The 11,885-nt window shown below is 42.0% G+C and overlaps 2 protein-coding genes across 2 annotated transcripts in view; one reads left to right on the top strand and one right to left on the bottom strand.

The window, feature by feature from the left end:
- Positions 1-3,692, bottom strand: part of Wdr92 (WD repeat domain 92) — a 22,081-nt gene extending 18,389 nt beyond the window's left edge. Inside the window, exon 1 of the mRNA XM_021176456.2 lies at positions 3,425-3,692. Within this exon, the coding sequence (XP_021032115.1) occupies positions 3,425-3,607 (183 nt within the window). The 5' untranslated portion in view covers positions 3,608-3,692. The remainder of the gene's footprint in view (positions 1-3,424) is intronic.
- A 289-nt stretch (positions 3,693-3,981) lies between these two features.
- On the top strand, positions 3,982-10,485 carry Pno1 (partner of NOB1 homolog). The gene is made up of 7 exons (XM_021176871.1): positions 3,982-4,258; positions 4,418-4,567; positions 6,453-6,536; positions 6,716-6,776; positions 6,947-7,064; positions 9,099-9,169; positions 9,685-10,485. Exons 1-7 carry the CDS (start codon positions 4,064-4,066, stop codon positions 9,750-9,752), a joined length of 747 nt encoding a protein of 248 aa, XP_021032530.1. The 5' UTR covers positions 3,982-4,063; the 3' UTR covers positions 9,753-10,485.
- Positions 10,486-11,885: the final 1,400 nt, after the last annotated feature.

Below are 11,885 nucleotides of genomic sequence, written 5' to 3'. Positions count from 1 at the left end.
CAGGCTGGCCTCGAACTCAGAAATCCGCCTGCCTCTGCCTCCCGAGTGCTGGGATTAAAGGCGTGCGCCACCACGCCCGGCTTTGGTTGGTTTTTGAGATAAGATTTCACTATGTAGCTCTGGCTATTTTGGAGCTCACTATGTAAACCAGGCTAGTATCAAACTCACAGAGATCTTCCAGCTTCTGCTGCCCGAGTGCTTGTATTAAAGGTGTATGCCAAACTGCGCAACCTTCTTCCCTTCGTTTCCATCTACTTCTTTAGCAATAAGATAAAGCACAACATGGGCAATAGCTGATCTCCTCCTTTTATGTTTTCTTGGGTGGGTAGGATTTGGAGCAAGTCTTTTTTGTTTGTTTGTTTTGTTTGTTTGTTTTTCGAGACAGGGTTTCTCTGTATAGCCTTGGCTCTCCTGGACTCACTTTGTAGACCAGGCTGGCCTCAAACTCAGAAATCCGCCTGCCTCTGCCTCCAAAGTGCTGGGATTAAAGGCGTGTGCCACCATGTGTTTTGTTTTCAAGACAGGGTTTCTCTGTATAGCCCTGGCTGTCCTGGACTCACTTTGTAGACCAGGCTGGCCTCAAACTCAGAAATCCACCTGCCTCTGCCTCCCAAGTGCTGGGATTAAAGGCGTGTGCCACCATGTGTTTTGTTTTCAAGACAGGGTTTCTCTGTATAGCCCTGGCTGTCCTGGAACTCAACTCTGTACACCAGGCTGGCCTTAAACTCAGAAATCTGCCTGCCTCTGCCTCCCAAGTGCTGGGATTAAAGGTGTGTGCCACCACGCCTGGCTGGAGCAAGTCTTGATGTAATCCATCATAACAAAATGAGTATGTCTCCTAATATTAGCTAAGTATTCCACCTGGCCCAACAGTTCTTAACTCTGGTACTCACTAAACTCAACTAGCAGAAGACCACATTTCTACAGAACAATGCATGGGTATTTTAAATCTTGTATATAACCATCATTAGCAACCAAACACATGAACAAACCTTGATGCAGTGAGAACCAGGGATTATGGATTTAACCCACATGCTTTTCTATTGAAGCCCAAACAAACACAACATTAAGTTCTGAAAGGTGCTTTGTTTCTAATATTTTACTTGGATTTTAGAAGGGAATGTTCTCTTTTTTAGCACAGTGCCTCGATGGTAGTGTCAGTAATTACTCGTGGAATGAAAAGGAAGCAGAACTTCGAAGTTGTTACTCCTGGGTTCAGATTATGTATGACAATTTCTTTTGTATCCCTAGTTACATTTCCTACTTGCTCTTTTAGAAACACATATTGCTTTCACTAAAAATAAATAAGTGAATAAATAAAACTTTGCTAGGATTCTTCAGAAATTAGAAGAGATGAAAACCATTTCACTTCAAGTAACTATTACTAAGCAGAATTAAAAAATTGTAATTCTTGGGAAAGCAAAAGACCACAAGTCTATACAAGCTTTCTGGCTGAGGGTTGACTGGCATTTGCTCCTCATGTTTCACTTTAGTTTCTGTTATGCCAATGTCTCCCGTGTTCAGAGTCCTTACCCCACACACTGACTGGCAATCCCTCCACCAGTATTTAAAACTGAGTTCCAAGTTCATTCAGTCTCCATTCTTTTAATAAATGTGTACTGGGTGGCTGGTCCTTACATAGAACAGGAGAAGACCCTGCCCTTGCTCTCCAGCTTACAATCTAGAAATAAGACAGACTGTTTACTTCTGGCACAGATGATCAGTATTATAGGAGTGGAATGTACTGAAAGGTTCCTTGAGCAGAGATCAGAAGGGACTTCCTAAATCAGATAATCTGAACTGGCCACCGGGCCAGCAACAGATGAAAGACATAAGGCAAGGCAGGAAGGATCAATCTATGTTTAGAATCTCCAAGTCCAATACCTGGCTATAGAGTAGGAACTAAACCGGAAAACAGGCTCTCAGCAAAGTTCAGGGAAGGACTGTGCTCCACATACCTTGCCATGCAAGTTTATTTATCCTCTACCTTCCCTAACCTCTTATCAGCTCTCAACACCTCCATGTGGCTGCAATTTGTTCCATTCAACTCAAATAGAAACATTTTAAATACTGTAATGAACTATAAAACTGTTACTTTGTCACAACTCAGCACTGTGGCAGGAAACCTGAACCCCAGCCCATTGAGAGCCTTGGGGTTTTTTTTTGTTTTTGTTTTTTTTAAGATTTATTTACTTATTATATGTAAGTACACTGTAGCTGTGTTCAGACACTCCAGAAGAGAGCATCAGATCTTGTTATGGATGGTTGTAAGCCACCATGTGGGTGCTGGGATTTGAACTCAGGACCTTTGGAAGAGCAGTCAGTGCTCTTACCCACTGAACCATCTTGCCAGCCCCGAGAGCCTTGTTTGAGGATTATCAGTTTGAGGCCAGCTGAGTAACATAGAAAACACACACACAAAAGGAAGAAAGGAAGGGAGGGAGGGAGGGATAAAGAAAATGTCAATTATTGTTCCCATTCTGTAATTGGCTCACTGGCGGCTGGATATGAAACCTATAATCTGGTCTTGCATTATCCTCCTAAAAGTCGTTCAGTGGTGTCCTGTTTTCCTTAAAGCAAAAAGAAGGACAAATCTGTGAAATGTCTTACATATCTTGCAATGGTCCCTACTTATCCCTTATGAATGTGTATTTTATTTTATTTTATTTTTACGGGGGTTGTGGTTGTTGCAGACAGGATTTCAAACTGAAATTCTCCTGCTGCTTCCTCTTGATTGCTGTGAGTAAAGGTGTGCAACACTACTTCCAGCTCGTGTTTTTCTTTTTTAAAAAGATAATAAACTACCTTCCACCATTATCCCTGAGCTTTCTCACATGCTGTTTTTTTTTTAAAGAAACTTCATACTCTACTCTGAATTTGCTTTAGTTAGTTTCTACTCACCCTACATCTGTTTTTACTTTTATAGACCTGCACATTAGAAAACTCATCTTGATTTACATGTATGTATGCATTCTTGGTCTGGCTGTTTGACTATTTCCCCCAACAGAAAATAAACTCCATGAGATAGCTGGCATTGCAATTCCCATGCCTGGGACTATCAGGCACTGAACTGACACTTCTTGAAAGGATGTGGTATTTACTAGTTCGTCATCAACTTTGTTCTAGGTATCCCGGTGCCTCCTTTGGTTTTGCTTTATGAAATGTGGGTTTATTGCATATACCTACTAGTAGACTACAACAACTGCTTACAGCCTATAAGGTCCAAGAACGTTGCCATGAAATGTTAACTTCACTTCCCAGAAACCTTGCAACGGACTGCACGGAGGACGGCGGGAGGAAGAGGCTGGCAGTGAGCCGAGTTTGAAGTATTTCTCAATCTGTAACCTCCTTTCTGTTTCTGGTGGAGCAAAGAGGAATCAGACCCTAGATCACGCAAACCCAAACGGTCCAAGCCTGCACCCACCTCCCGCAGCAGCTTGAGGTCCCCGCGCTGGATCTCGTACACCTGGATAACGCCGGTGCCCCGGGCGAAGTTGCCCATCGTCACGAATTTGGCACTGCAGGGCACCCATTTGCTGTCGAACACTGTGTAGTTGAGGCCCTTTTGAATGTGGACAATGATCTGAGGCTTCTCGAAGGTGGACATGGTGTAGATGCAACCAAACGCTAACTTGGTAACCAGACTGCAAACAGATCAGGGGCAGTTTGTCCCTCCCTAGCCGCATTCTATCCGGAAGCCTTAGCAAGTTGGGCTTGGCTGCCTCCGAAAATGCCGTGTGAGCTGCTGAGACCGCAACAGATGCTTCTCCACACATGGCACAAGCTGATTTACTGCCGTTACCACAACGACTTTACATAGGCACAGTAGAGACTGTGAATGCTTCGGCTGCGAGCGTATGAGGGCACGGAGACATTAGCAAACAGGCATATCCGAGGACAGCAATTCCGAAACGCGGACCAATCCTGCCTTAGGCCCCTGGCATGGACCCCGCCTAGGAAAAGGGGTGGTGTCTTCAAATCGATTGGTGGAGGCTGGCGCATGCGCTATATAACCTCGCACGTGTTCCTCTAGTCGTACTTGCCAGGGTTGAGCTTGGCAGAGATGGAGACGCAAAGCTCCGGGACGGAGGACGGCTTTACTCCCGTCACGCACAGACGGGGCCGCCGGGCGAAGAAACGACAGGCTGAGCAGTCGTCAGCGGCGGGACAGGATGAAGAAGCCGGACGCATGGACACGGAGGAGGCGCAGCCGGCGAAGAGGCCGGTCTTCCCGCCGCTCTCGGGGGATCAGCTCCTGGTGGGGATCCGGACGGGACGGGGCGGGGCGGGGCCCGGGCGTCCAGGTGGAAGGGTCCGTTCTCGGTTTTGTTTTGTTGTTTTGGGGGGTTTGTTTGTTTGTTTTTTCGCCTAGGCCCGCATCTAGTCCCCTCCTGAGTGTGTTATGTTTTTATTGCAGACTGGGAAAGAAGAAACGAGAACAATTCCCGTCCCAGGTAACAGATACACACCGTTGAAAGAAAACTGGATGAAGATATTTACTCCGATTGTAGAACATTTGGGACTTCAGATACGCTTTAACCTGAAATCAAGGAATGTAGAAATCAGGGTAAGGAAGAGCGTAGCCATTTCGTATCCTACCCAGTTTCAGCCTTCATGAAAGTAGACAATGATACACGGTAGTGCCTAAATAAGTGGTAACTGTAGGTACTTACTTCAGTGTAAGTGGTTTTTTTTTTTTTTTTTTTTTTTTTTTTTTTTTTTTTTTTTTTTTTTTTTTTTTTTTTTTTTTTTTTTTTTTTTTTTTTTTTTTTTTTTTTTTTGTTTTTCGAGACAGGGTTTCTCTGTATAGCCCTGGCTGTCCTGGAACTCACTCTGTAGACCAGGCTGGCCTCGAACTCAGAAATCCGCCTGCCTCTGCCTCCCGAGTGCTGGGATTAAAGGCGTGCGCCACCACGCCCGGCCCATAAGTGTTCTTTTTGGAGGAAACGTGTGTCACTTAGAGAAAATGTAAATTAATTCTTTTTTTTTTTTTTTTCAGTAGATCTTCGGTGTCAGTGCCAAATTAACTTTCCCATATCACAATGCTTTTATTATGGTATTCTAGCCTCCTCAGCATTCCTAAGGGATAAATTAGGCAGACACTTGGCTAAGCCTTCCTTTCAAGTAGGAGACCCAGTTGTGTTTGTTTCCCTTTTTTTTTTTTTTTTTCCCCTGCCAGTATCTTTGGTGGCTCTGGTCTCTGGAGAAGGCCACTTTCTCTGCTGTCTTCTTACTTCAGTTCCAGTCAGCTTTCAAGAGAACTCAAGCTCTCTTCAGAAGTTTACACATTTCTGTTCTACTTAGCTGCCTTGTTTACTTAGTTTGTGTTCTTAGTATCTGCTGATACCATATACCAGAGGCACAGTGATAGCTTAATGTATACCACATTTCCTTAAGGTATGACATAGATGATATACACCCATACACATGAGAGTGCCGGAGGATTAGGCAGGGGTGAGAATACTTAAATCCTAGATATTCATGGGACTTGCCAAGAGTCACACATCGGGTGAGAGCCAGAGTCTGGGGCTTTGGGGCTTTGTTCTTGTTTTATTTTTGTTTTCTTTCTTCCTTTGTTTTTTTTTTTTTTTTTCTTTCTTTTCCTTTGAGACCAGTCTTCACTCTGTAGCCCTAGCTAGCCTGGAACTTGGAGAAATCTGAAGGGTATGGGACCTAAAGGCATGTGCTGCCATGCCCTGCTAGGGTCCGGTTTTGAGTGTGAAAATCTGAACACACTCCTGTATGCTTCTAAATTTGTCAAATGTGTAATCTTTTCAAATGGACTCTGTGGGAGACCCAAAGGGATATTTTAGAAATTAGATTTGTGTTTGATTTTTTTTAGTGCCTTAATTTCCTCATTTGTTTACACTATATAATACTCAAGTTGTCAGAGTGGAGCTTAGAGCTAGATGTGTACAGCATAGTATTACAGTGGTGGGCATCCTATGAATTAACAGTTTCTGCAGTTCAAGTAATTACTTGTAGACAAGATTCCTACTTAAGCTATTCTGATTTCCTCAGTACCAGGCATGTAAGTATTCAGAACCTGACTTGTTGATTTGGGAAACAACAGCATTGAAATGATCCTTTATGGCAGAACGTGTCAGGCCTGTTGAGGACAGGCTGCCTTGATGGAGAGAAGAGGACTCGTCTGGAAATTTAAAAGGGGGCAGGACGGGTGTGAGCCCTTGGGGTGTGCTAGAGGAATGATGCCATTAACCTGGACCAGAGTATGTCTAGTCACTTGAGAGAGTGTGCATAGAACTGCCCAGCTTTGGAGTGGGAGTAGTCTCGGGTACAAATTAAAGAGAGTGCTTTATCCCATATAAAGGGGGTCTTACAATACTGGGTGAGGTTGGTTGATGGTGAAGGAAATTATAATAGAAATAATATTTCTAGTATTTGTTAGAATGCTCTCCTTTTCATCACCTCCATATCTTCACTTTTTCCAGACTTGTAAAGACACCAAGGATGTCAGTGCCCTGACAAAAGCCGCCGACTTTGTGAAAGCCTTTGTTCTTGGCTTTCAGGTGGAGGTGAGTGATCTCATGAGACTTCCAAATACTCAGTGTGGACATTTCAATGGTTGGGTCATTTTCTAAACTTTTAGTCTTTTCTTTGTAGCATCTAAGAAGTTCAGTTTTGAAATGCTATCCTTGTTTCTGCCAGGAGTGGACCTGAAAAGGCCTTCATGGTGTTTCCTTTTGTCTTGTAGGATGCACTTGCCCTTATCCGACTAGATGACCTCTTCCTAGAGTCTTTTGAAATAACTGATGGTGAGAATATGTGTGAACAGTCAGCCTTTGTGTTTCTCATTGCATTGTGTTGTGATTGTTGTCTGATAGCTTCAATTCTGAAGTATTACTAATACTTCAGAAAATGTATATTTAGTGTGGCTTAGTAGGAAAAGTCAGTAGCCACCTGATGGCATGTCTTTCTTCTTTAGTTAAGCCCCTAAAAGGAGACCACCTGTCAAGGGCAATAGGAAGAATTGCTGGCAAAGGAGGAAAAACCAAATTTACCATAGAGAACGTAACACGGACACGGATTGTCTTGGCAGATGTGTAAGTATCTGTTGTTAGGGAAATGACATAATTTATATTTGATCTTATTAGTTTCAGAAAGGTCATAGCTGTTATATTTGCTGTATTCTATCGTTCTTTCCCTCTGGTGGGATTGAATGCGGAACCTTGTGCGGTCTGGTCAAGAACCACCCCTGCTGTATAATGCTGCGTGGGGCCCGTGCTCCTGTTGTGGGAGCTCGGGTGCTAGGTGAATACTCGAGCTCTGTGGGCATGTGGTTCTAGGTGAATACTCGAGCTCTGTGGGCATGTGGTGCTAGGTGAATACTCGCCAGCCTTGAAAGACTGATGACTTTGTCAAGGACATTTCAGTAATCAGAGTTTTTCCTCAGCAATAAAAGAAATATTTAGAATCACTGTTAAAATAATTTATTACAAGGGAAGATTTTACTTTTAGACAAATCTGATAAGTCATTTTGGGAAGTACAAGACGTGGGTGTTTGAGATGCCATCATGAAACTCTCCTTTTGAATACATATCTGTATTTCAGGTAGGGGACACCTACACCCTTATAGGAAGGGGAGGTGTTGCATGCTGGGTAAGAACAACCTTCAGTTGCACATGACTATAAATAAGATGGTGCAGGCTTAGATGAGGATGCAGAGCCGGGAGGACCTCTCTGAGGTTGAGTTGTTCGGAGGTTGGTGTCAGATAGATGGTAACCTCGAGCTGATCAAATATGAGGATGGCAAATTGCAGTTGACAGAGGGTATAAGGATTTTACTTAATGCTATTTTGCTATAATGATCATTATTGAGGCTACATTAATGTAGACATTTTTTATTTTTAAAGGTAACTTTTGTATTATATTGATGGCCCTGTACTTGAAACCAAATATATTATCATTGTTCTGTTCTTTTATGGACTGGGCCTTCAGAGTCTGAAACATGAGCTCTTTTCTACTAGAAATTTCAAAGACATGGAAATACAATATTTAAAATGGCTGAATGGAGCCTAAAAGACTTTGTTGGTTGAAAAATCCAAAGCTAGAACCCACTTGTAATGGACTTGGGGCTAATTTGTCATTAACTTTGTAATCCACAAATTTAAATGTCTTAGAATTTACTATAAAAGGTGTTTTAAACAGGGTATTTGTGCTCTGTTTCTATCAGTAAAATGAACCTGTCGGCACTGTCAATTAAAATTGTAACAACAATTTTAATTGTTGTTACATTTAAAATTTTTTGAGATTATAATTTAATTACATGTCTCCCTTCCCTCTAGACCCTTCAATTGCTCTTTCAATCTTGCGGTCTTTTTTTTTAAAAAATTGTTCCTGCCTGTATATATGTATATACACAATATATGTGCATACACATATATTTCTAGATATAAGCTGCTCAATCTGCTTAATGTTACTTGTGTGTGTGTTTTCAGAGCTGTCCTCTTGGTTTTGGATAACCATTGGTGTGCTCTTCCCTTTAGAAAACTATGTCTCCCACTCTCAGCTTTCCTCGGTTACTTGTAGTTCTTCATGTGGGGTTGAGGCCTTTGACTTTTCCTATCTACTTTGGCATGTCCATTGCTGCTGTCCTGCTGTATGTTGGGGAGACTTTATGAGTCTCCTTCTACCAGGTGGGCCTCCAGGAACAAACACAGGTTGTCAGGCTAGGAGACAAGTACCTTTACATACTGAGCCATCTCTCCCTGCCTGTGACAAGTAATCTGGGAGTGGTGGCGCATACCTGTAATCTTAGCCCTTAGGAGGCATACAGGAGGATCACTGCATGTTTGAGGCCAGCCTGATCAGCGTTGTAAGAACCTGCCAAGAAAGAAAAAGAGAAAGGAATTCTTTTGTTCTTAATTATTTGTATTTTTTGATAATTTCTTTTGTGGGGATATATAATTCCTATGCCACAAATCACTCATTCTGGAAGTGGTTTTAGAATGTTTAGAACACTGTCCACCATTACCCTCACCTGCAGCTCAGGGGCTGGATCTACTGTGATTTTCATTTCCAGGATTTGATATGGACATGCCTTTTGTGACTAACCTGACTCACTTTACTTCTTTCAGGCACGTTCACATTCTTGGCTCTTTCCAAAATATCAAGATGGCAAGAACAGCTATTTGCAACCTCATCCTAGGTAATACGATATTTCTTTGGCATTTTTTTCCTTTGGAAAGATGGGAAACAGAGGAATTCAAGACATTTACAAAGCAGCTTTCATATTGATACCAAATAGAAGCTGAAGAATTGGCAAAGAGAAAAACTACTTTCCTTGGATTCCATTTGTTAGAGGAGTGAAAGGGTATATTGGGAATATCATTAAATCTCTTGCATTCCTAAGCAAGTACACAGAAAAGCCATTCCAAAATAACTGAAAGAATCACATATTAGGTTCTATAAAATGAGGGCTGCTGAACATAGCCCGTCAACTTGATTGATCTGGTTAATCTAGATCTGGAGTCATAGCAACTTGCTCAGAGGAATTGGCTGTTTTTTTCTAGTATTCTGGTCTGGCTGGCTGGCTTGTTTTGAAATAGTCTGTTTACAACTCTGTTTATTTTCCTTAGGAATGCAAAGTATTTGTCTTCTATGTGTGTGTTTCTGTGTGTTTTAATATATTTGAATATATAATCTGCTTTTTTTCTTAAACAGGAAATCCTCCATCAAAGGTGTATGGCAATATCCGAGCTGTGGCCAGCAGATCAGCAGATCGATTCTGATTTTCCATGAACCCTTGAGATGTTCACATAAAACCATGGGAAGAATTTCCCAGCCACTTAGAGCTCAGGTTTCTTCGCAGCTCTCAGCCAGAGCAGAAGCAGAAAAGGAAGGTTTGACAGGACTTGTACTCAGCTGCTTCTTGGACAATTTAAATAGGAGATAATACTGAAAAGTACAGCAGCTTATACTTAAAAGTGTAAGTGAGCCACACGGGCAGATGCACAGGTTACAACCCTATCATTTAGAGGTAACTGCTTACTTACAACTCTTTGGTTACAGATTTACAGCTAAACTTATATAAACTCTGAAATTTTTAATTAAAAATGAATCACAATTCTTGGTGCTGGGCACTGTGACTTTCAGGGTTGAGTCATGGCAGAAACTTGCACTATTGAACTATATGTGCTCATCTTTGCACTTCCTGTACAATTTATAAAATGAAAGTCCTGCATCACGTGGCTAATAAATGTTATTTTTCAAATAATGAAAGATGTTAAAATATTTCTCATGTGCAGTAAAAGTAAAAATGTAAAAGAATTCTCCCAAGAAAACTGTTCTCCAAACAGCATATTCTACTTGTGTCTGTGTATATGAATTTGATTATTTCTTAAATTGTTTTAGAACACACTTCATTAAACATGTAACTTAGATACTACATTCCCATGTTTCTCAAAAGCCTTAACCAAAATATTGTAATGATTGGAGGTCAGTAAATTCAAGCCATATCTAAAAGTAGCAGTACTTTTTTCTAACTAAGAGTGTTTCGCCTGCGTTTAGGTGTGTGTACCATGTATATACCTAGCATTCCCCAGAGGCTAGAATAGTTCATCAGAACCCTCAAACTAGAATTACAGATAAGTTTGTGAATCCCCATGTTTTCTGGGAACTGAACCGAGGTCCTCTGAGAGATCAGTAAGTAGCTCTTAACCACTGAACCAGCTCTAAGAGGGTGTGTGTTTGAAGATAGGGTAGTACTGTGTAGCCCTGGCTAACCTTGAACCCACAGAAATCCTGTTTCTGCCTCCTGAGTACTGGGATTCAGGTTGTATGCCTCCATATCCAACATAGATTTTATTTCTATTATGTGGACAAGTGTGTATTATGCGTGTATGCCTACCTTGTGTGTAGATGTTCCCCTGGAGCAGTAGTTGCAGATGTTTGGGCCCCTGGTGTGGGCAGTGGGAATTAAGCTGCAGTCCTCGGGAAGAGCAGCAAGTGCTCACGAACAGAGACATCTTTCCTGCTCCTGACTTTTGAGACAGAATATGGAGTCCAGGCTGGCCTGTAACTCACTGTATAGGCCAGCTTGCCTCAAACTTGGGTCGGTCTGGTGCCTTAACTTGGCATGTGCCAGGGTTACAAATGTGTGCCGTCATGCTGTTTAGTAGTACTTGTGTTAAGCTTGGGTTCCCTCTGGTTAGCGGGAGGTGCTGCTGTCCAGACCTTGGCTGTGCCGTCTACCAACAGGACATTGCTGGAGTGCTTCACCAAAGGAGAATGTTTAGTAGTGGTATCATGCTATCGGTCTACAGACTTCACAAGTCTGTAGAGCATTTAAGAGATACAGACCCATTCTCACTGGGCCCAGTGAGAGACTCAAGATTTGTGATGTACTTTTCTGGTAAGTGAGGTCTATGTCTTTAAAACCTTTCCAAGTGTCTGAAGTGATCCATGTGTAGGTTAAGTGTTTGGGTTTAATTCTAAGGAGTTCTGAGGCAGATAAGAATGTAATTTTTACCTGAGGTAGTTTAGAGTCTATGTTAAATTGCAGTGTTTGTATCCCTCTCTCCTGAACACTACTCTGTATTCAGAAGGGATACAGTACTAGAGAGTAACTCTTGGATACGAATGAATGAATGAATGAATGCATCCATGCATCTTGCTGGTAGTTAATCTTAACCTGGACTAAACTCCCTTAATATCTTGTGTCAGATAGTGCAGCCAGCCTGAAAGCTGACTTTCTGTGGCACTGCCTGCTGTTGGACTCCCCTGTTAGTTGTAAAGCCAGTCTTTTGGATCCTCTGCATCTGTCACAACTCTTTTACCATGTTTTACTTATTAATACATTGACTGGGTTAAAAGAGAAGGGAATTTTCTTAGGTAAAGTTATTGTACAATTTAGATATTCTAGA

The sequence above is a fragment of the Mus caroli genome, chromosome 11 (genome assembly GCF_900094665.2).
Source record: "Mus caroli chromosome 11, CAROLI_EIJ_v1.1, whole genome shotgun sequence".
In the NCBI taxonomy this organism is placed as follows: domain Eukaryota; kingdom Metazoa; phylum Chordata; class Mammalia; order Rodentia; family Muridae; genus Mus; species Mus caroli.
This window is presented reverse-complemented; position numbering and strand designations above follow the sequence as displayed.